A 25,700-nucleotide genomic window follows, 5' to 3' on the forward strand; every position below is an offset into this window, starting at 1 on the left:
TTCTTTCCTTACAACATGCATTATGTGTGTATGTGCTTGTATTGTCTTGTATATGTAAGAAAGAGAATGATTCCGGTTTCAATTATTTTTTGTAAGTGAGGTGTATAAGCAATTAATTCCAATAAATTATTAATACAACTGTTTCTGTGCTTTGGCTTCTCTTTTCAGGGAAGGAAGAAAAGGAAGAAATAGCATGATAAAATATATATATATATATACAGGGCAGCTGTTTGTTACAGTTCATCCTGAATTTTTTTTTTTACTAGACCGGTCAATATGTAGGAAACAATTCAATGTTGATTGTTTGTCAAAATAGCTGCATCCTCTGGTTATAGCACTATACTGTATCCCACAACAGTGAGACAAAATAGGGGTATTGACCCTATTGTCCTTTGTAAGAAATCCTCTCAAAGTAAACTATTTGAGAGATTTCATCTTCATAAGAGTTGTGACAAATGGCCAGGTTTTTCAAAATTTCAAAATGGTTTAAAATAATGGTATAAAAAAACTCTTTGTCACTCACAGAGTAGACAGGAAGAATACTGTGCGTACACACACAAGCACAAAAAGTTATATTTAGCAAGGTAAAAAATAACACTCTCCAAGCAGTCTCTTCATCTCCAAACTATTCATAGGCAGCAATCTAAAGAATCTCCAATCGCAGATTCAGTGATTAACATGGAGCTCATTCCCCCACCCCACCCCTTTCTACCTAGTAAAATAGAATTAAACTATTGGAAATTTCTTTGGAATGATCTATCACATGGTTGTGAAACATTGCCAACATGTGAAGTTTTGTGACATTTTTCCCTTTGCGGAGCTGGGGTGTGGCCTGCGCATGATGCATTTGACCCACGGGTCACCAGTTTGACACTCCTGATCTATTGAATGACAAAAAACAAAACCTCCAAGCCTTCTGTGATATGAGTTCCTTAGGTGACCTAATTTGTAGAGGTTGTTTGGGATAAGGAAAAATGATGAAATCGGATGACTCAGGGCCACAGGACATGGAAGTTGCAAAGGGAGCAATAGAAACAGAGGAAATCTTAGGAATTAGACTTCCTGTATTTGCTATAATCTATTATTTAAAGTTTCATGAGCCATGATTCAGCTCCATATACTTTTGGGTTTTGGACGATTTGCATTCAGTGATTCCCACACGGGCATGTGGGAAGCTCTCCGTTCATATTACAGGGTAGGCATTATATGTAGTAGGTCCCCATGTTTCTCATGTGTCAACTGATGCAGTGATGGCAGACAATATCATATTGTTCAATTTCTCCCTCATGCCCATTCCATGTACCATGCAGAGCTAGACAATCATAACTACAATGAATTAAACTATTGGGTCTTATTTGTTTCATTAAAAAAAACCTAGAGGTTTTAGGGAATATCAAAAAGTATCTTGTCTCCTTTCAACTGACTGTCCATACTGGTTTTTGCCATATTATTCCTGTTACTATGAATCTCACTCATAGGTAGCATCCTTGTTATATGCTACTCATTCCTAACTAGCCAGCTAGTATTTATTTTTTGTCTTGTTAGCACATTATGCTTTACTGGCACATACTGGCACATGTCAATTTAGGGTTCTAGTCCCTCACCCAATCATGATAAGACTATTCTATTCTTAGTTTAAAAACAGTAGCTTTGATGTATACAAATAAAGATAGGCTACTATGAATATTTTATAGGATGTCCCTTATGCTTTTTTATCATTCTAATAAATGCAACCCAATAACTGTACTATTTTTTTTCATAACATTCCCCGAATGACTAACCCTATCAGAATATCAAATATTAAACCCACAACCAAATCAGTCAATGTTTTTATTAATCAGTAGTATCATTTAGTCATTGCATTTCTGTAGGCTCAAATCTTTGCACAGAACCAGCGTGCGAGTGCAAGTTTGAAGATCTGCGCTCCTGTACTGGATTCCATCCCTCCTTGCCATGAGTCAGGAACAGTACAATCCTAAACAAGTGTGCTTGGAAATCATTAGGTCCCAACTATGTCCAGGGCAAAAATTTCATGAGGGTAGCCTGCAACTTCTCCCTGCAGCCCCTAAAACGCATTTTCTCTGACAGTAAAAATTCGGCGAGGAAAACACGCATTACACAATCTCTCTCTCCTTAGAAAGTCGGGCTACCCTTCATTTTCACCCATTTTAGGGATCAGACCCGGGGAGATTCCCGTTCGACGGGGCGCGTGGCTTGGAGCCACATTGCTGAAATCCGAATTGGGTATCCCACTCCCCCCCCCCGGCACTCCCGCCCCCTCACCAAGGGGAATCCAGTGTCCCCCCCGCTTTGCTCTTCGTATTTGGAAGGGCATTTTGACAACCCCAACGGGAAGATGGGCTCCCCGACTCCCAACCGCTTGCGGTAGCTAACGCCGAAGTAGCAGCCCTACAAGGGGGGTGGGGTGGGGTGGGAGGGATGGCGCTCCTCAGCAGCGCCTGACGGAACTTCCCGGCAAGGGAGCCGGCTGCCGGGCGCAAGCCTCTCCCGCAGCCGCCTCAGCCTCTCGCGGCCGAGCGAGCGGGACGGACCCCAGGAGGCTTAGCGTGCGGCAGCCCGGGCGACGTTCCTCGCCCCGCCCCCGGGAGGCGGGGCGACGCGGCTCGCGATTGGCCAGGGGGTGGGCGCTCGCCCTCTGCCCCCTGACCCTGCGCGGCAGCAGCGGCGGCGGCGGCGGGCGGCGGTGGTGATAGAGGCAGCGGCTGCCGCCCGTTTCCTGCTGGCCTGGCGGCGGCTGGTGCCACTGCTCAGCGTTAGGCGGGCGGGAGAATAATGCGGCGCAGGTCTCGGCTGCTGCTCTGCTTCGCTTTCCTCTGGGTGCTGGGGATCGCCTACTACATGTACTCTGGGGGAAGCGCCGCGCTGGCCGGGGGCGGCAGGAAGGTAAGAGGGGAAAGGGGGAGCGGAGTCGCACGCTCAGCCGCCCGGGCGCCGTCGGGGGTGCCTTTCGGCTGGGTCAGGCTGGGCGGGTGGACCCCTTGCCTTTGCTGTGGCGGAGAGGGGGAGTCCTTCTGCAGCCGGCGTTTCCTCCTGAGCCTCTCCGGGCTCACCCGGAGGCTCTAAACTCCGCTCTTCGGCGTGGGTTGGTGCGTGTCCGGGGAGGACTAGTTTCTCACCCAGGCGAGCGAGGGAGAGAAAAAAAGGGCTTCGCCCGCCGGTTCCTTTGCCGTTCGTCTCGTCCCCGGCCGCTTTCCCCGATGGAGGAGAAGTGGCGCCCGCCAGCCTGCCTGCGACTTTCCCTCCGAGTCTCTTCCCCCGACGACCCCGGTTGTCTGGGCAGCGGGGTGGGAGGAGAACGCGCCGCCCCAGCTAGGCGGTGACCCTTCGGGGAGAGGGGAGGATGAGTCGCGCCCATCATCCCCGGCAACATGGCTGCGGATGATGGGCGTGGACGGTCCAGGGCGTCTGGAGGGGAGAAGGGGGGAGAGGGAAGCTGTCGTACGGCGGAGGGGGCGTGTGTGTGGTCGTCCAACGAGTCCGGAGGAGAAGCGGCGGGGGAAAACCTGCCGTAAGGCTGCGTGTGATGTGTTATGTGTATATGGCGGCGGGATGCCCGTTCCCTTTCCTGAGCGGAAAGCCCAAGGCATGAGGAGCTTTCCAGCGAGGGAAAAGCTCTGCCTTTCATCCTTCTGAGAAGAGAAGACGAATCTCTCTCTCGCCTCGGTGCAGTGCGGGTGTGCGCGATTCCATCTACGCTTTCCTCCTCCTCCTCCTCCTCTCCTTTGAGAAGTAGAGGTGAGGCGGCTGCTTTTCCTCGCCTTCTACGACGGGTTCGGCGATGTGTGTGTGTGTGTGTGTATGTAGCGCACAGACATTCCCGGGCCAGAGGGGAGGTTTCTAGTCCCTCTCGCCGCCTCCTGGCTTTCTTTCAGACCGGGGTGGGGAGGACCCGCTTTTTCCTCCCGAGTCCCCTATCAAGAGGATTTCTTTAAAAAAAAAAAAAAGCAGATGGTTCCTTTCTGGACTTCAGTCTGGTTTCTGACTCGTCATTAGCCGGGGCCGCGTCCAAACCAACTGGAGCGAGCCACGTCGCGGCTTGCGGGAAAATGAGCGTGGGAGGAAGATTATTAGGGTAATGGGAGAAAGCTGGCAACCCTCTCGGTGCTCATTGGAGTGGAGGAGCCCTTAATGGGATCCTTACTGGTAGTCGAGGCAGTTCCTCTTGGAACTTGAAGGTATCCTTGGAGGAGCCCCATTTGGGTCAGCTTTCCTCATCTTTATTTCTATTTCTCTCACTGATTTAGCGCCTTTTTTTGTTTAAGTGTAATTAACTGGGTAAAGTAATTCTACTGCCACTACTGAGAAAGACCTGAGGGGGTGGGGGGGTGTTAACCATTTCTTTCTGTCTTTCCATTGCTGACCGTTTCCATTTCCCTATGGTTGACTAGTTTCGTCGGGAGGGAGTTAAAATGGCAAGGCTGGCATCAGATTGAAGGTGTGGAAACCTAGGATAGTTTTCATTTGCTGAAATGTTTCTAGAATGCCACCCCCACTTCCCTGTTCACCTATATTAAAAAAAGAAAATGAAACCCTGGGGGAAGAAATCTTATGTGGAAATTTCCCAAGAATAAAGAATACTTCCTTCTTTTCCATTACATATTTTCTTCAACAAGTTCCTGATGTAGCTGTTTGAAGTAGTATGAATATGTGCTTGTGGAAAAATGGCTGCTTGTTATGTATGCACACACAAACATACATGTATGCAACTATCAAGCATTCTTTTTTAAGGGGTGTATGATGACAATTCAGTGGACAGGTAATACGTTTGGCACTATTCCTGTTTAGAGATAATGTTAGAATATAGTGTGTTCAATTTGATCCTTCAGCTAATTGTGTGAGGAATATTGATAGTTACCTCACATTATTTGGAGAATCAAGATCTTCAGTCCGAATGATGATTCATCGTATGATTCAAAATTAAACTTTTGTTAATTAACCAATTAACAAATAGTTCATTTCCTTGTGCCCAAACAACAGTTGCAAACATTAGTGTTATGATATAGCAGAGAAGCCTGTCAGATGTGCTTTTATGGTTAGCATAAATATAATAGCAAGTGTTTTACAGATAAAGCAAATGGGGCTGTAATAGGAAATATTCACAAACCTTAAAGTTTAATGCTTAAAGAACTAAAATGGAAAAAAAGTCCTAAAGTACAGTAATGACCAATAGTATTGAAGGAATATGACCACAATTGGGGGAGTTTGACAATTATATATGGATTGGTGGTTTAGGTTTCTATTTTCTGTCAATGAAGCATAATATTTAATCCCAACTTTTAGAATGGCTTAGTAATTCTAAGCATGGGAAGAAGAATGTAAGTGTAATGGCTTTTGAAATTGTTCTGAAAGGCTCATTTAGCATGGAATGCCAAGCCTTGAAAGAAAACATGACACATTGTATGTGTTTTGTGAATAAAAATTCTTTTGTTAGAACATTTAATGGGTTCACAGAATGTATACTGTTTAATTACTCATAAAAAGATCATTACAAGATTGAAAGATCAATTTTAATAGATTGTGATTTGAGTTTACAAAGTGTAACAGTAGATGAGTTTGCAGGGGTGTTTTTATGTGCAGAAACTATTCTTGAGTGTACTTTCAACTAGTTTCAGCCAGTTTCTTTATTGCTCCTTTGAACTCTTTCTGCTCTGCTTTTGCATCAGTTTTGTTAGTTTTAATACTATGGCATGCAATTATTATTTTTTAAATAAGAAGATTGGCCTATTTAGAGGCCCCACTATCCAAAAGATAAACTTGAAGGCAAGGAAGTGCTTTGGGGTGCTCAGAGGTGTGAACCTAGCACATATATGCAACTCTGTAAAACTGCCTTCAGCAGTTCCTGCAAAATCCTGGGAAAATAGTCTTAGTTAAAGGAACTGCAGACAGGTATTACAGCTGAATCCATATGATCTTTGAAATACCCTTTTGCCTTCAAAAGCAGATCACAGCACAACTCTATTTAAAGTCTATAGGAACTACAGCAAAAGTGAAGTACAGCAGCAAAGTACAAGACTATATTTATAGACATCTGTACAAAACTGAACTGATGGAATATTTATTACATTTAAGTTGTCCTTGATCTCCAGGAAAATTTGCGAGCTTGGGTTTCTCTCTCATTTTACTCTCACAGTAGTTTCTGAAGTAGATCAGTCTTTGAGATAATGGGTAAACCATTAAGCTTTGTGTATCTTTCTTTGAAGGCTCTCGTTCCAGCACTAACTGTTACATTGTACTAATTTTTAGGTAAGTAGGTGGTACTAACCTTTACAAAGTCAGGTTTGCTCTTTTATTGCTATTTAGAATTAACTGGATCTGTTTTGGGAAGACATGCAGGGAAAACATGTCAGGTTCACGACATTTCTTTACTAATTTAGAGAAATATAAATAACACATTTTTGTTCTATCTGAAGTTTTTACATAAATTAGATTGTTTGGTCGTTGGATACTGATTTTATATTCAAATAGAAGAAAAAATGAGTTTTGACTTAGATTTATAGAAAAATGTATGTTGTACCCAAAATTCTACAGTTCAAGTTTATTTGGTGGGCCTTTTTTTACTGGCTTTCTACTTTGCCAACATCCCTTGTCCAATCCCTAAGAGAAGTTGACCAAGTTTCATTAAAAGGGAGATTTAGTATCTTAACTACAAAAATGCCATTGCCTTGGTCTGTTGGGAGAAATAGAATCAGTCGTGCATGTCCTCCTCTGTCATTTTAATTCAATTAGGCACAAGAATTTAATGACATCTCTGTTAATTAATTAACCCTCTATTCTTCTCCTTTTAACTGATAAGCCAGTGATGATCTCTGGGACAGTCACAAAACTTGGTTCATCTGCCATTGCTCTTTGAGGCAAGATTGCATTGTTTTGATATATAAAATAATGCAGACATTATTGTTAGAGATGTAATTTTATTATTTTAATATTCAGATTTTAGGGTGGCATATCTTTCATTCACTATAAGTAAAACTCTATAAATAAAATATAAATATGCAGTCTGTAGCAATTTATGATACAACTATAGCTTTTTTAAAATTGAAAGCAGCATAGTAATCTCACAATTCTATTAGTTATCCAAGTAATCCTTATGTTCAGAATGTTGCAGACTGCATCCTTAAGGTATAAGAAAACGAAGTTTAAACAACAGAATTAAACTAATATTTCTATATTTTCAAAATATACATCATTACTTCAGTTCATAGGAAGTGCTGCTCCCACCTATAGGAGTATCTCCTAGGTAGAGGTTTATTCAGGTGAAACTACTAATGGAAATGAGGCATCCTTATCTATAAACCTCCCTTTTCCCTATTTTCTCACATTTTCCTGAGGCTTTTGAAATAAACTTTCAAAAGGCACAAGAGACTGGAGGCAGAGGAACTGCTAATATTTGTTTTCTCTTCTGATTGTTTCACGAAATTAAAGCTTTTTCCGAGGCAAATTTATTTATGGTATGAGAAATTTAGATCCCAATCCTTTTTTTTTTTCAGTACTGCAGAAGAAACTAGAATGTTTTTCCTCTTCAAATATTATTTATTTCCTGAAATCAAGAGGATGATTGACATTAGTAACAACAATCTGCTGTAATATTGTGCCAAGTGATAGTGTGCATCCTTTCTAAAACATACTATGTGTCTATTTTCAACAAATGTTAAGGATATGCTAAGGATACCTTTTGGGAATATTGTATTCTCTAATGTATTAATATACACAAAGTGGAATCATGTCCCAAATAATAGGAAAAAAATCTTGCTGAGCATGATAAAAATATAAGGCTGCATAAAACTTAGATCACTTAATTAACTGAAGAGGAATAACTTGTAATTATGGCAGTGTGCTATTTAAGTGATACTTTTATATTTCTTTTTGCCAGACAGGTGACTAAGAATCTGCTGAATGAGGAATTACTGGCAGTTTTTCAGTAATGTGTAAAAATAGTTAAATTGCTCCACATTTTTTTTTCGTTTTTTTGTTTCCCTAATACCTTAAAACGTGTCATGGTGTAAGAAATAACCCTTATTATCTGGAATTGCTAAGAAAGCATTTAGGTTAGACTCCTTTAGGTTATTTTAATCATTTTAAAGGTAAATTCTGTATTTTGTGTTATATTTATGTCTCTTTGAGCATGTGTTTCAGTAAATTGATGTCTCAGATGAAACATCCTTTAAAACCAAACTGATGCGACACAATGTCCTGTTTTTAAGCATGGTAGCTATGTCCCTTTGTTTTGATGGATTATAGAAACTTTTCCATATTTATTTGACTTATACCGTACCTTTAATTTTATACAACTCCATGTGGCATGCTTACTGTTACTGTTACTATTTGTATTTGTTGTTATTTGTACCTTTACTATTTTTTATAAGCCAGTGAACACACCCTACATACCTTCCTCATATTTTCCTCATGGATATGCAGGTCTACCATTCTTTCTACTAAGAAATACACCCATTAGAAAGTAGCAAATGATGGGCTTTTCTTCATATATTTCAGTATATAGTCATTTCTGGTAGATTCACTCTTTATTTCAGCTGAGTGGAAAACAAGTGAGTATTCAAGTATTTGTTTTCAAGTACAAATAATATTTTGTAACTAAGTTGCCACAGTTTGAGAGAAGCATGTTGCATTGGAAAATATCTTGGTGTTCCAAGATCTAGAATTAGGCAACACCCTTATTAGGTTCAAATGTCATCCCAAAATCCTTTTGCATTTTTCATCATTCTTTTAGAGTGGGGTACCATAAGAAAAATGACTTTACAGCTATAAGGTCTGCCTTAGTTAAAGTTTTAGACTAATGCAGATTTAATTGGATTAGGTGTTGTTATATAGCAGTGGTGGTTAACTTTTTCAGCACTGAGTTCCAAAACGGGAGTGCACGCGTCCCGAAAGGCACCGAGTGCCAAAATGTGTGTGCGCGCACGCAAAGACCAGCTAGCTAGTGCACGCATGTGCATTAGAAACTGGCTGGCCAGCTGGTCTCCATGTGCACATGCGCCTTAGAAACTGCAAGACCAGTTGGCCTGCACTTGTGTGTGTTGGGAGCTGGTCTTTTGCTTTTTGGCACTCCCGCGTGCACGAAGACCAGCTGGTCAGCATGCATGCAAGCACAAAAACTATCTGGGTGGCACGCATGCACGCACCAGAACCCAGAAGAGCAAGAGGCAATGGCTGGCTGGGAGAGATGGCTCTGCATGCCACTTCCGGCACGCCTGGCATAGGTTCATGATCATGGTTATATAGTATGTATAGGTTATATTCATGGGATAAAGACACCATTCTCCCAATATGAAAAATAAAATTCAACAGTTACCTAGATTTGCCTTCAACTGTCATGCAACATACTGGACTCAATACACAATATACGCACAACATGTTTTTTCTAGTGATTTCAGGAAAGATGTATTAAAACAATGAAATATATAGAAATAAAATACTTCAGTGTAGTAAATGCAAAATGTAACATCTGAGAGTCTGAGGATACAGCTTGATATAAGACACAAAAATATGATACTTTATATATAATGGATCAGGAATGGAAGTACCCTCTCCCAGGTGCTCCTTAAAATAGGAGAGGGCTGGATCCAGTTTGCTTTGCTTTTCATTTTTTTTCTCTTATGAGCACTTTCTGGAACTAAGTAAATGCCAGATAAGAAAAAGTAGTCTTGTCTTATAGAAGTGCAGGTCAGGAAATTAGATAGCAAGCTAGGGACTGGCAAAATCTAGAGGTGGTAGAGAATTACTTTCCTTTATGGATTGTGATGAGGGGTTTGTGACTTTGTGCTATGTATGGGAGATTACGGAAGTTCAAGCACTTGATTGAAATGTTTTCTTCGGAAGTGGTGATTTCTTTTTCATACTTTCAGCTTGCTTCTAGTTCTTTGATTGTGATATAGATAATGAAGTATGCCTTCTTTTAGCACATGCCTACTTGTTAGGTCAAACTACAGGGATCTCTCTAGTGTCAAGTGACTGATGGCAACACTACTGAGTTTCTAAGTGTTGTAAGGAAGATGTACAGTTGGGAGTGGAGGATTCAGAAATTTCCTTTCATGGAAGCCATTGTACCCAATCCACAACATCATGTATGTACATACATATCCCATTATAGCTAAAAATGTAAATATGACAGAAAGGACATTGTGAAAACTCATAACTGATGTAGCGAGCAGAGTTGGTGGTAGATTTCTTTCTCAGGAAGGTAGCCTTGTGGAAGTAGGATCATTTGCCCTTGATTCTTCAGAGATTTCTCTGTTTGTTCTAGACTAGGGTGGGTGAATTTGCCTGATTCCTAGACTGTAGAGTGACTTGTCTGCCATATCTCTGTCTCATAGGGATTTTAAAAAGGGTTTAAATAAAGATTCAACAGTTTGTCCCAACTACCATTGCATTTAGGAACTTGTCAGGGAAGTTGACAATTGTAATTCAGTGTACAGTAATTCAGAAAGAGAGCTGTGTGTGTGCTCAATGTACCCATAGTGCCATGTTCCAAATTGGTAATAGAACTGACAGTCTAAATAGAAATCCATACAAAAGGAAACCAGGAACCTAATACTATAGAATTTAATCTTAACTGCATGCAATCTCACCCCATGTTTTATTGTAACACTGTAATTAAACACCAATAGGTTTACAAGAGGAAACGTTTCCTTGCTTTTTTATTTCTTGCTTAGTTTAACAAGTAGTGTCTAGAAAAGTCCTGGAGAACCGAACAGTTGGTTCACAATTTGGTGTCTAAATATGGATTTTCTATATGAAAAAAAGCTGCTTTTGCTTTTATATAACTTTGAAATCTCAAGCTACAGAGGTCAAGCTGCCTTTTAGCAAGTAAGGTAGGTGAACTATAATTCTAGCAAAAGAAAAAAAGAACAAGCTTGTTCTGTTGTAAATAGAACTCATTCATTTGAATATCATCTTTTTAGAGTCCCTAAAATAGTGAAAAATTTGTCTTTTACATCCTTGCAAATCTGCACAAATTCCAGTCAGTACTAGGAATTTACATTTCATGCTTGCTGGCTATTTGCCATAATGTTATTGTGAAAAGATGGAAACGATATTAGTGGTTGGCCAATCTACTTTGATTTAGCTGGCTGTGCTTAATCACATGATGAAAGCTTGATCTGAGTGACAACTCATGAAATTACTACTGCAATTTATTCTGAGAAACAACTTGCAGGAGAAAATTGGACTTGTTACATGTAGTTGAAGATTGATAGGTAAATTTTGTTCAACTATTAAAAAATGTGGTTTTTAAACAAGAACTCTTATTGGTATTCAGATTCAGTGGCATCTTTTAAATATATGTAATCTATCATACTATATCAGTCATGGCATCATTACTAAAGCTGTATTATATGATATCAAATCCCTCAAAAAACTCAATAAATGTAGGCATTATCAGGGTAGTTATATTGATAGGCAGGTTTGGGGGCGTGATTTCAAGAAATAGATAATACATTCTTCTAACTATATTAACTTAGTGCTGTCTATATAGTTAATAATTTTGGATTTACCTACTAATATTTTTTGTTGTTATTCAGTCAGGAGAAGATATTTTCCCATCTTGGTGTTGAGTGACTCTCTTGCTAGCTTCCCAATGTTCTCTGTAGGTAACACTTTAATATTAAAATAGTTGTAAATGCATTAGTATTTTATTACTGACAGCATCAAAAATGTTTAAAATTTTGTCATAACCATTTTTCTCATATGAAATAATAAAATATTTGTTTTTGTGTTAAAATTGTTCATGGATAACACTAATTTAAATAAATCTGTCTGCATGAGTCCTATTTATGATTTTGAGCTGCTAATGCATTATTTATTTGTTCAGGGTTTTTGTATATCACCAATTCCCAGAGCGAGGGTGAAAATAATAACGTAGAAATAATAAAAATACTGTTAAACCATATCATGAATTAATGTAATAAACAGTAATAAAAGCATATTGATGTCAGATCTTAAATAAATCACCTCCTGAATAACCCTATTTTTAAGGCTTTTCTAAAGGTCAGAAATGATGAAATCATCTAATTTTTGGGTGGGAGGCCATTACATTGGGTTGATTCTATTAATGAAAAACAGGAGTTTCTCACTTTTACTGCATCTCATGTTGGGGGAGGAACCTTACACACACCACCTGAATGCACAAGTAAGCTATATGATTGTGGCAGGATATACATATGATAAATAAGTAAATAATATTGATTTTAAGTAGATCAGCTTGTAGGTATTCAGCTTCCATGGCATTTAGAGCTGTAAATGTTAAAACCAGCACTTTGAATTGTATAGTGCCTGCTCTAAGAGATAGTGCTGGTATTGTTTTTGCCATTATACAGTTGAATTTTGTGTTGTTGTTTTTTTTAATAATTCTATCTTGCTTATTCATGGCTGTCGAACAAGGACTATTCCAATAAATAAAAAGGAAATTCATGAAAGCTTACTGGCAACCTGATTATGCCCTCAGTATCAGTACGGTGTATAACTAGCAACTCTCCTTTGGTGGAATACTCCTTTGGTAGTACAGTGGAGGTCAAGTCCAAGGAGAATATCTTCAAGAGAGGATACTCTGTCTCTTTCTTCAAAAAAGGTGGTAGTACTCTAACTCCAATCAAATAGTGATAGCTTCCCTGATCTATCTGGGAGGAAGGCAAGGGATACATATGCCCACCCACTCCTCACCCCAGGACCTCTAATCATGGAAATGGCTGACATACTATAAATTTTTACAATACAATCAGGTTACCTATTGGTTTTTGTGCCAAGCTCTTGGCTAGTAACTTACATAAGCAATTTAATCTGACTTCTTGACACTCTTTATGGGAAGCATTTATCTATTTCTGTCAGGCCCAAGTTCAGAGATGACACAGTGAAATCCAGTTGAATTCAATCATTTGTTTGCCTATACCTAGTGGACAGAATCTTGCCAAACTAAAGCTATAATCTTCCAACCTACTAGATACATCCTAAGTGATTCTAGGGTGTGACTACTCTGAACCTCTTCCCCCATCCAGCTCAGGACTGCACAGTCTCTTTCTCTAGGCCTCTTTCCCTAATCACATTTTTAAGGCTTATATGCCATTTCAATCAGAAAGTGTCCCCCAGTAGTTCACAGTTCTGTAGTAATTGTATTAAAACGTACAGTGATTAATACAAAGCTGTAACAAACCACAACAATATCCTCAATATCAGCATTAACACACCACAATGAAAGTGTTCTTTCTTCAAGGTCAATTCAACCTCCCCCAGCATCTCTAGAGTGGTAGAATTGCTAATTGATACAGGTAGATCTTTGTTCATTTGTACAGAATTTTCTATGTTATAGACAACTTGAAAATCTCCCCACCCCAACTTATTAAATGTAGACTTAGGGAATAAGTAGTACCTGAAAATTAATTGGCATCTTTTTGCAGTACACTAATTAACTTTTATTTCATGATGACACTCATTGTTTTTATTGATGACAAGTATAATCTCAAATATGAATTTGTATCAGTGAGAAATAATGGACTTGCAAAAAGCCTTTGAACTTCTTTGCCAGAAGTTAGTAAAAGCTAGGTTGGTGTTTTTCTAACTTGGCAACTTTAAGATGTGTGGAATTCAACTCCCAGAATTCCCCAGCTGGCATGAATCCACAACATTTTAAAATTGCTAAGTTTGAGCTACGTCAGTGATATATAAAAAGAAATGCTGAGGGATTAAGTTTTAAACATTGTTTAAAAATATGATGAAAGAGGTTGATGTACATATATAAATGTTTCTAACGGCACTTCCTCAACAATTTTTGATTTCAGTAGGGGCAAATGCAATACGGTGGGGCTAGCTATGGGGCAGGAGAACTTATACTTGTAGGAATTGCAATCAGTCACAATAGATTGCAATGAGAAAAACTCATGAGAAAAAACTACCTCTGAGGGGAGAGAGAGAGAGAGAGAGAGAGAGAGAGAGAGAGAGAGACTGGTATCAGCTGGCCGTCTTCCTTTCAGTCTCCACTTAGGTCAGACCCATATTTGTCTTTCTTCTGCTTCTCTCCTGAGAGTGAAGGGTTTGGGGAGACATTTTCTATCAGTGGAGGGCTATATGAGTGAGTATTTTTTTTGTTTTACATTTTTTGTAGACCCCTCCTGCAATACTGTACTGCTGTGGGACTCCAGGAAACTGTGTATGTCAAATAGTTTGGAAACTGGTAGTTAATAAAGAAGTATACAGGTAGCCCTCGACTTACGACCAAAACTGAGCTCAAAATTTCCATTCCTAAGCAAGGCACTTGTTAAAGTGAGCTTTGCCCCATTTTATCACCTTTCTTGTTACAGTTGTTAAGTGAATTACTGCAGTTGTTAAAAATACGGTGTTTTAAGTGAATCTGGCTTCCGCTTTGACATTGCTTATTAGAAGGCTTCAAAAGGTGATCACAATACAACTGTCATAAATACATGTCAGATGCCAAACGTCCGAATTTTGATCACATGGCCATGGGGATGCTGCAAGAGTCGTAAATGTAAAATATGGGCATAAGTCACTTTATGTGCCAGCATAACTTCTAACAGTCACTAAACAAATGGTTGCAAGTTAAGGACTACCTATAGCCTCCATATATGTAGTCTCCATATATGGGAATTGTAAAAAAAATAATAGCAGTAGGGGAAAGGACTGTTCTGGTTTTTACTGAGGAGATATTTCTTCCATATAGTTGTTCTAGATTTGACACTGTTATTTTGCCATTGTGATGTCTAGAAATGGATTTTTTTTTAAAGGATAAAATTTTATTAAGCTTTTCAAGAGGACAGATCATACTATTTTTATATTCAGGAATACAATTGCAGTTTGAAAAAATGCATATGGTACTTACATTGTCTAAATTTATAGTTCAATATCTAATGCTTTCTTTATATTCTGGAGTTAGGAATAGGGATTTTCTTATCAAATGTCATTGAAAATGATTAGAAAAGAAAGCATTGTTAGTTTTATCTAATATTCCCTTCAAGAGCCATGATAGCATATTATAGTTCAGGACACTAATATTTCACTGTCTTCAACACCACACATTCTCCCAACAACTTGGATGCATATCCAGATAGGCAGTATATTCGTGATAGGGTTTGTGTGCGTTCATTCAGATGTTGTAGCTATTCAGATATATGTGTGTGCCATATATATTTTAGTACTGTTGGAAATTCCTATTTAAAAAAATCTGGAATGAAAACTGGAACATGACTTACAAGGAAGTTGGTGTTACAGGGCAAATCCTATAGCTTTCCCCTCACTCTTCTGTCCTTTGGAGTGCTCACTTTGATGCTGGGATAATTAGCAAGAAAAGAAATAATGCTCATCTTTACATTCATTGGAGAGGAAGGGATTACAAGAGAGTAAGCAGGTCCGTAATGGAGAATATACATTGAAAGGAAAATGCACTAACTCTGGCTGTTTATCTAATATCCTTTTGACTGTGAGCCAAACAAAAGACTTCAGTATGTAACTGATTAGGATCTTATCAGTGTCAGGCAGCAACATTTACTGTAAGAGGGTAATTAAGGTCACAGAACTGAGCTTGTTAACTTGAGGTTAGCACTTTTTAGGCATGTTCTGTGTTGCAGAAAAAAGCTTATTTAGGAAATCTATCAGCTCTTCAAGGAGGAGGGGGAAAACATCGGTCAGGCACAGGAGAACATGTGGTAACTGACTCTAATGGTGAACATGTAACACAGAGAGGGAGATATTGCAGAGGTCACAAATATGGACATCAGTCACCAAATCATTTTTTCATTACCATTGTAACTGCAAACTATTGCTCTCCAAGGCAGTTGCTAAATTAGGGCCACCTACAAATAAAAATTGGTATTTTCCCATTTAGTGAAGTTTCTAGTGATGTCCATAATTGCTGATTCAGTTTTGAATTGTTCATGTCAGTGGCTGATTTTATTAGATTTCTTAGACTAGATTTCTTAGTTTATTAGACTATGAGATAATGTAGATCAACAGCCCCCAACCTTTGACCCATTTGGTGGAGAGAGGTTTTTCCACAGATGAGGGGGGGGGCATGGGTTTGGGTGCTCTCTGCATCCTGCTTCCATTGTTTGCGCAGACTGGTCTCTGGCATGCTGCAGGCTGGGGCCAGTCCACGAACTGGGGATTGGAGACCCCTGACATAGGTGCTGGCCTTCTGAGAACTTTGCTGGCCGAAAATGGGCTGTGGGGTGGCCGCATGCCTCCCCCTTTGCCCCCTTTTGGCTGGCAGAAGCATTGGGGGCCGGTCCTTTAATATTTCCAGGCCAGCCCCGTGGGCCAGATTTAAGCACCCTGTGGCAGCCCACGGGCCTTGAGTTTGACACCCCTGATATAGATGATATATTCTCCGTTGGAAAAAATAATGGTTATCACACAATGGTGGATGCTTCTGAGGTACTATAGTCAATTAATACATTTGCTTAGAATTATTTTGGTTCTTATAGAAGAGAATATTTGTAGTTCAGGGTTGAATTGCAGGGTCCTTGGTGCTCTCCTGAGCTCGGTTGTTTTCTTGAACTCATTTCATTATCAAACTAAGCAACATCCAAGAATTATTTTGGTTATTTGTTGGAGGTTTGCGTATTTATAAACTGTTGCAGCCACCCCCTTGGTCACATGATCAGAATTTGGATGCTTCACAACTGGTTCATATTTATGATGGTTGCAGCATCCTGGAGTCATTTGATCACATTTTTCAACCTACTGAGGAGCAGAGTCAACGGGGAAGCCAGATTCACGTAATAACCATGTTGCTAACTTAACAACTGCACTGATTCACTTAACAACTGAGGCAAGAAAGATGGCAAAATGGGGCAAAGCTCACTTAATTTTTGTCTTGCTTTAACAACAGAAATTTTGCGCTCAATTGTTGTACGTCAAGGACTACCTGTATTTATCCATGAAATAATAAAAAGTACATGTGTATTACTACTTTATTTTCATAAAACAAAGTGTTTAGATGAAATTGCTTTCCTACATTAAAAATATATTTGCCCTATCGGAAAAAAAAACTTTCACACAATGAAACATTATTGCCTAAAAATAAGGACAGTTAGTCCTTGGTTTATGATCACAATGGAGCCCCAAAATTCTGTAGCTAAGCAAGATATTTGTTAAGTGAATTTTGCCCCATTTTACAACCTTTCTTGCCGCCGTGGTTAAGTGAACCACTGCAGTTAAATTAATAATACAGTTGTTAAGTGAATCTGGCTTCCACATTGACTTTGCTTGTCAGCAAAAGTTTGCAAAAGGTGATTACATGACTCCAGGACATTGCAATTGTCATAAATAGGAGTCAGTTGCCAAGCGGTCATTAGACACTTTTTATAATTGCAGTGGAACTGCACTAAATACACTGTTGTAAGCTGAGGACCACCTGTGCCAATCCTTTAGGAATTTAGGATAAGAATTAAATGGCTCCCATCAGTAGAATTACTTTGGAATATTTAAAACTTCAATTGATGATTTAGAACAATCAAACAATCTCTAATCATAGGTTGAAATGTTACCCTTCAGTTAAATTGGCAACATTCTTGGTTGTATGCTGGGCGTCCCCCAGTGCAGTGTTTGCTTAAAATTAATCTAAAGCAAGAATGAACTATAGATTTCCCCATTATATTCATCATCTCTCCCATCGCCCCTGTGATTATCTTTTTCAAATCTGCTTGATAAGTTTTCTTTTTTCATCTTGTACTGTGCTGAAATGAACACGCAGCTCTTCTGTCCTGAATTGCATTCTTTTAAAAACCATTGATCTGAAAACAGCAAAGCCTGAGGTTTTATGCATCATAAGAATAGTTAATTATTACTGTTTATGGTAATGTTTTCATGCTGTTTTGGTAGCGGTAAGGCCATGTGGGAAGTTTAATGGTTTGATTTCTCATGCTGCTTTCCTCTTCTAGAGTTAAGGCAACAGACAAACAAATGGTTGGATTTCATTCACATTATTTCACTGTTTTAATGCTGCCAGAATAGCTTGAATTTCAATCATGGAAGAATGGTAATCTTTCCCAGCCCTGTAGTACCTTGAGATGGAAGTGATATTGTTCTTATATGATGCGGAATCTTTTATACTATTGTGGTTATAACCAATAAAGGAGAATATTTGTACTTCAGGGTTGAAATGAGGAGTCCTTGGTGTGCTACTGTAGAACTGATAATGTTCACCTAGATTGGGTAATGAAACATCTGCAAGAAAACAACCAAGGACTCCTTATTATGGTTATAGAATTAAATATAGAAAACAACCAAAGACTCTTTATTATGGTTGTAGAAATAAATATATTATTATGGTTATAGAATTAAATAAATAATAAAAAAATTTTTTATAGTGGTTAATGAAATAATATGGATGGCCTGTTCAATGTTGTTAAATTGCAGTTAAAGGTGACCTGACACTTATTCTCCCACTCCCCCATTCCCATATTTGTATGTATGTGTGTGTATGTATATGTACACACAGACACACCGTTTCCTCAAAAATGAGACCTATCCCCCAAATAAGACCTAGCATGGTTTTTATGTGTGCGCCTAATATAACACCCCCCCCCAAAATAAGCCCTACTTAAAAGCCTGCGCAGCCAGTCAACCACCCATCCATCTGGTTGCTTGCCATGAGGTGCCGTGGCCATGAGGTGCGTGCCGTGGCCATGAGGTGAGGCAGTGTGGTGGTGAAGCTGCCCCATGCGCCCCACACCAGCTTACCTCAGGGCCTCCACAGCCAGGCCATCCATGGCCTGACACCTGCTTTGCAGCGGCATTACTAGCAGTCTTGTGAAGCAGGAGCACACATGGCCACTGACCCACTTCTTCCGCTTGCGTGCAGCCACAAAGGAGCAGGAGGCTGAGTGGTTTGCTGATGCCACGGGTGTGAGGCAAGGCAAGGCAGGTGTCAGGGCATTGATGGCCTGGTGGGGGATGCATTGGGCAGTTCTACCCCCTGCCTTGTGGCGGTTACACTAGCACATCGTACAGCTTCCTGCCCTGCCACAAACAAGCAGAAGAAGTGGGCCACCCATACATAGGGGAAAAAAAAAACATCCTCTGAAAATAACTCCCAGTGCTTATTTTGGGGCCCAAACAAAAATAAGACCAGTCTTATTTTTGGGGGAGGGGGACACGGATTTCAAAAACCCAGCAGAAAGAAGGGCATTCAAGATGAAAAAAGGGACTGTTCCCCTGGGTGCATTTGACCTCAGGATGAAAGAGACTTGAGAAGATTGGCAGCTTTTCATTTTAGTCAAACCCTGACTATTCTTTTTTTTAAAAAATAAAGTATAAAGCTTTGGATCTTTTTCCTCAATAAATCAATGAACGTACGTAATATTTTAAACTCATTTGCTTAATTGGGTTCTCTTTATGTAGTTTTAGGATGTGTGCAAAACAGAACATGTTTTAGGTCATATTTATCCAGAAATATTAGACGTTTGAAAGGATTCAGAACTTTTTAAGCACCCTTATGGTAGTACTAAATTGGAACTTTCTGTTCTGACTCATCTCTCTTAACAAAAGATGCTGACATCAATGTGATTGTGTCATCTGCTAGTACTGGGAAGTGAATAACATTAAGAGTTGTTAGGGAAGACTTGTTGCTACATAGCAGGCAAAAATAATACTTTAAAGAATTTTTGTTGCTAAAATTTGTTCGTTTGTTGAGCAACAAACTTTCAGAATCTCAATTTCATTAAAACTGTTTCCCCAATTGAATAGTCATTTTAAAATTAATGTCAGAATATGCAAAATATTGCATCTAGCCTAAGGATATTTTAGAGTAGCCTTTCTCAACTTCGGTTCCGTGGGTGAAATCATGATTAAATGAAAAGCACTCCTTTCTCGGAAGTTGTATGCACAATTGTATGTTTTTAAAAGCTTGGGCGTATCCTTTTTTAAACAAGAGTTTTATTAGAAATTACAATAAAATAACATAAGCATACTAAAAGAATAAAAAATACAGAAAAAATAGAAATAGAAAAGACAGATAAAAATATAGTAAAGAAAAAAGAAATATAAAGAAATGACTTTCTCCTTCATTACAAGTATAAACAATGTAGCATCTTAAACCTTTATCCCAGTGGGTATCAGATAGCTACTGTGGTTATAATGATTATGGGAAAGATTAAGATTAAGGTGTAATAATTTTGAAATGTTAAAGTTATTAAGTTGAAATTAGTTGTACATGATTATAAGCTTCCTTTTTATGTTATGCATAAAACAGCTTGTCACAAGTATTTCCCTCCATAATTGTATTTGGAATATTTCTGTCTTGCGCTTCCTTCAAGGAGTCCAGTTTGGAGAGCAGTGAATGGAGCAATCTCACTGTGCCTGAGGGGACTAGAAACAGAGAAACAAAATTCTGTTTCCATGCAGTGATTTTCTGGTAAACTGCAATCCTAATATTAGTTTCACTGATATTACATCTAAGGTCAGTGTTTGAACCAGATTAATTGCTACATTGAACAGTAAAGTGTATTATATTATATGGCCCAGATTGACAGCAGTTAGCTGATTTTGGTTGAATTAGAAAGCCACGTAGATTCAACCCTGATTTGGCTGGAGACCAGTTGGGAGCTGTATGCTAGACTAGGAAGATGAAAATACATTGCAGAAGGCCATTGAAAATGACTTTGGTATTATGCCAAGCGAAATGCATGGTGATGTCCATGTAAGTCAACAGAAGCTGAGCTTGTCCTGAAAAAGATTTTGCTCTTCTTGAGATTGAGTTCATTTTTTAAAAATCTGTGATTAATTTTTTTTGAGATGGAATGTTTTGCTGGCTAGTAAACCTTCTGTGCAAAAATACCCTATTTGCTTATCCTTAGTCCAAATAACTAATTTAATCATCTATCACAGTTGCTTTGTCAATGTTGAATATTTTTGAAGTTGTATAAATATCAAATTACATTTGACATGAGTTGGCTGTGATAGGATTGATGCTTTTCTTTTAGAAATTGCAGATGAAAGTTCCTTTAATATGGATCTGGAGGTACTCATGTGTAGGCATGTTAATTGTAAAATTATTAAAACTCCATCAACTGTTCACATTACCAACATTTTGCCATGTAGAACCAAAATTCCACATGGAATCCTATGCTTTCATTATTTTGGTCTCTTTAGGATTTAATTTTATTTGTCTCAATTAGTTTATCACTTGAATTTGCTGATTGGAGAAATGGTGTTGGTATGTCCAGTGACATTGACGTTACACCAACACCATCTTTTCAGTCTACAGATTTAAGTGATAAACTAATTGAGCTAACTTTCAGAGTAAGTGCATTTCAATATGAAACACTTGGGAATATTCTCTGGAATATCTCTTTCCTGAAAACAACATAATTTTTAAGAAAGGGCAAAAGGGCAGGTCAAAAATAAGCCCAGGAATTAAAACATACAGCAAGACTTCCTGACCCCCAAATCCCTGTGAGTATTACCATGCTTTGATTTTTATGAGTTATTTGAGAAACTAATTTGTACAGGGTTTAATGTTTAATCATTTCGATTCAAAACAGATAAAACAAGTTAATTCCTTTTTTTTTGTTTCAAACAAACTACAACTTATAGGTTTGGATTTTAAGTGTTAGTGTTTTTTTAGAAAGAAGCTTATGGCTCTCTAGCCAACATCAGGATATTGCAAAAACTTCTTTGCTTGAAGGTGTGCCTTGTCTGCAACCTACTCTTGTTATTAGAGGGCAGTTTTACTATTAGTGATTGAAAGATTTTGAAAGATTGAAAGAATAAGAAATTGTCATTTAACCATCACACGCTCTTTAAACTAGGAGATTCAGGCAGCAGGTCTGCATAAGCAGGGTCTTGCTAAAGAGTCTAAATGAGGACTTGTAGATGGTGAGTAATGTCTTACATGGACTCATAGACCTGCTTAGCCTTACTAGCTGAACTGCCACCATCTTGCTATTTTTGTCGGTAATGGGGGTACTCCCAAGCAGTAAATCACAGTACAGTTATTAATATTAGCCTGGACTAGAGTTCTGTAGTTCAGTTTTTCCTCAGTACATTCCACAACTGTTCATACATATATTGTGATAACCAATCTAAAAGTGTGTAGTCCAGGCAGTTCAGTTTCTGAAATATTAATATCAAAGCTGAACTGTTGATTAATAACATATAAAACTAAAAAGATCATAAGAACAACTCTGCTGAATCAGATCAAGATCGATCTTTGTCCAGCATTTTATTTCTTACAATAGCCAACTAAATGCCTGTAGGGTACTCACAAGTCCAAGATGGGAGACATACCTCTCTCTCCAACTTAATTGCAACTGCACTGGCACAAGAGGCATGCTGGCTGAATGCAGAGGTAATATCAAGTTTTAAAGATTAATAGTTTTCAATAGACCTGTCATTGGAATTTTTCAGTCATCTTTAGAAGCCACTGGTAGTCATTGCCCTGTTTTGTGATAATGATTTCTACAAACTAATTATATGCTGTAGAAAAAAAAAAGAATACTTTGGCCGTTCTAAATCTTCTTCCCATCTGCCTCATGAGTGTTTGGAGAATTGCTTTTTTGTATTAAGAATGATTCTATATACTCCTACCAATGTTATAGTCCTTTTAATTTTTTTTAATAAAGGAAGTTCTCGAATCCACAATCATTTTGATTGCTTTCTTCTATTATTTTCAACTCTGTTCTTTCTCAAATGTGGCAGCTACAACTACCCACTCTAATCCAGATACAGATGTACAATAGATTTGGCTAAGAGCATTACTACCTCGCCAGTTTTATTTTCAGTCCCTTTCCAAGTGATCCCTACTGTGGAATTTGCCCTTTTCACAGATGCTGTACATTGAGTTGACATCTCCATCGAACTATCTGCTGAGGCAGATTGCTTTTTACAGGGGAAAGAATGCTTAGAGAGAGAAACCTGAAGTAATTTAGGAGTCTTCTTCTAAAGGAGGCTAGTGCTTGCATGGAGGAAAAGAAAGATGTGCTTCATTGAGGAAATAATCCAATAATTGAAAGCCTAAGTTTAGTTAAGTTGGCCTAAATAATGAGTCTATAATGTGCTATTTCTCCATCAGGGAGACAGAGCAAATTCAGTGAAAACCAGAATTGTGTCGATCAGGGTTACAATTAAATGGAGATGAATTGAGAGAGGAATAAGGTGACGAAAGCTCTGAGTTACACAAATTGTCACCAATATAAAGCAAGTTACATAAGAATCTGCATACAGGTAGTCCTTGACTTAGCGACCACAATTGGGACTGGACCTGGTTGCTAAGTGATGCCATTAAGTCCACGATTTTGCTTGTTTTGGTCATAATTAAGTGAATTACATGGCTGTTAGACAAATCTGTCTTCTCTCCTGACTTTCCTTGTCTGAGACCCCCTGGAAAAGTCATATGGTAATCACGTGTTCCTGGGATGCTGCAACCGTTATAAATCCGTGCTAATTGCCAAGTATTTAAATTTTGATCTTTCAATAGTGGGGACATTGCAGTCCTCGCTGCATAAGTGTGGGGACATAAGTGTCCTAAGTGTGAGGACTTTTCATAATTCACTTTTTTTCAGCATCATCATAACTGTGAATAGCCATTAAACGAATAGTCATAAGTCAAGGGCTACCTGTAGTAAGTTCTTTAGGCAATGAAAGGCAATTAAAGCACAGAATTCTTCTAACTGCCTCTACATCCATTTTTCTAGTGGTCAACAGACATATAGGCTCAGGAATCTGCTGCTTGTAAAGTTGAATTACTGTGAATGCAATATATCTTTGCTTTAATTTCAGGCAATTCTAGTACACTCCACATATATGCAAAATATTATATCATCTTATGACCCATTTTAAAAAGTCTTTCATTCAGTGAACAATTCCAAAAATGGAATAAATGATTGGAAGTAATCCATGGTAATTTTTTCTTCTCTTTCTTCTCAAATCTTCTTGGAAGGTTTGTGGAATCTTTGAAAACACTATGAAGCAGCCTAAGGGGGAGGGAGAGTGGGGGCTGCTGCTGAGCTACTAGACAGAGGCAAGGAGACAGTTTCTAAAAATTACTTTCTTATTTCAGTTTTTGCTGATTTAAAGAGATTTCTGTCTTTGGCGCAATACTAGATAGATATAACCCATAACATTTGAATTAAGAATATTCAAAATTTGTGACATTTGTTATTCTGCTGACACTACATGAACTCTCAACATTACACACAAAACCATTACCATGAAAACTACAAATACTCAAAGCAAAATCCAACCAACCCTGCTATCCCTGTATACAGTATATCCCTGATTCATCTTATACTCCTGCCTATGATTTGTCTTACTCTAGTGTAGAGCTTCACACTTGCCCCGTTGACATTAATCCATCTGATTTCTGTCCTTTATTCCAGCCTATCAAGATACTTCAATTCTTCCACAGATAAGATGTGGATCAATAAGGCTTCTACAATCATCAGGCTAGAAAAGATTATGTATAAAATTAAAAGTACTGTAGTGAAACGTCAAAGGCAGGAACAACAGTTCTATCAAATCTGGATGGATTTCATGCATTATCTTAATTGCAGGATCCAATCTGGGTTGGTCAGCGGGACCTTAGGTTTAGTCTTCTGAGCTTTTAGACTAGTGCTGGAGCCCATGCTCTCACACATTTTGGAGAGAGAGATAAATTCCCTGAGGTTCTATCATGATGCAAAGCTTGGAAGAATAAATCTCTGGTCCAGTGGTAGACCCAGATCGGATCCTGCAATATTATCCTGGGTGATGTATATTTGTCTTCATTCGTGATTATCATAATTGTAGGAAACCTGCTGTCAGTTATACTTTTACAATGTGACAAATAGGAAGGAGTTTATTACCTGTTTTTCCTTTTTATTTTAGCAGAGTTTTCTTTTTTCTTCTTTTTTCTATGCCTTAGAGATTTATTTAGTCAGTTGGTTGTAGATGTTAACTGCTGTTCATCTGAAAAGTTCTTCTGAGCCTCAATAATGTTCTTTAAAGTTTTGGTTATTGCCTGATCTTTGTGTTGTCTGCAAATTTGATGCTATACTCATCTATTTTTTATTCATTCAGTGAATAGCAGAGTTCTCTGATTACATTTCCTTCTTCCCATTTGACTTGGACCCACTGCAATATACTGTGCTGATATATGATGAACCGGCTTCGGACCTGCCTAATTGTAGGATAGTCTAGCCCACTTTCAGTCATCTTCCATACTAAAATTATATGGGGCCCTTTGTGAAATGCTTTGCTGAAGCTGAGATTTCTATTTCTCCTGGTTATCAAACTGGCCGCTCTATGTGAAAAGGAGATTAGATTGGTTTAGCATAATTTATTCTTGATAAAGCACCACTAGCTCCTGACAGGCAGAGAATTCTTTTCTAAATGCTCACAAACCAATTGCTTGAATAATCCAGAATTCCAAAATTTTCCATGATGTTGATGTCAAGCTAACCTGTCTATAGTTATCCAGCTATTCCCACCCACCCACATTTCTGAAGACAGGAAATATATTTAGCCTTCTCCAGTCCTTGGACATTATAGCCATTCTGCATGATTTTTCAAAGGGGTTTTGAGATGAAGAGATCCATAAACCTCTTCATGACGTGTGGCAATTAATCACATTCATGCTAGCTGGGTGTTCCCTTACTTTTGCTTTACTAACCCAGGGCCGCCATTCTCTCCTTTTACCAGTTCTGCTTAGATCCACTTGAAAGCAGTCCTTTTTAAGGAAGTAG

The 25,700-nt window shown here is 38.6% G+C and overlaps 1 protein-coding gene across 1 annotated transcript in view; it reads left to right on the plus strand.

The window, feature by feature from the left end:
* The first annotated feature begins 2,665 nt into the window (after nt 1–2,665).
* GALNT2 (polypeptide N-acetylgalactosaminyltransferase 2) overlaps nt 2,666–25,700 on the plus strand; it is a 69,981-nt gene continuing 46,946 nt past the window's right edge. The window contains exon 1 of the mRNA XM_026705172.2: nt 2,666–2,904. Coding sequence (XP_026560957.1) covers nt 2,794–2,904 — 111 coding nt within the window. The 5' untranslated portion in view covers nt 2,666–2,793. The remainder of the gene's footprint in view (nt 2,905–25,700) is intronic.

This window comes from Pseudonaja textilis, chromosome 1, assembly GCF_049901715.1.
Source record: "Pseudonaja textilis isolate UNSWEBS1 chromosome 1, rPseTex1.2, whole genome shotgun sequence".
Taxonomy (NCBI): Eukaryota; Metazoa; Chordata; class Lepidosauria; order Squamata; family Elapidae; genus Pseudonaja; species Pseudonaja textilis.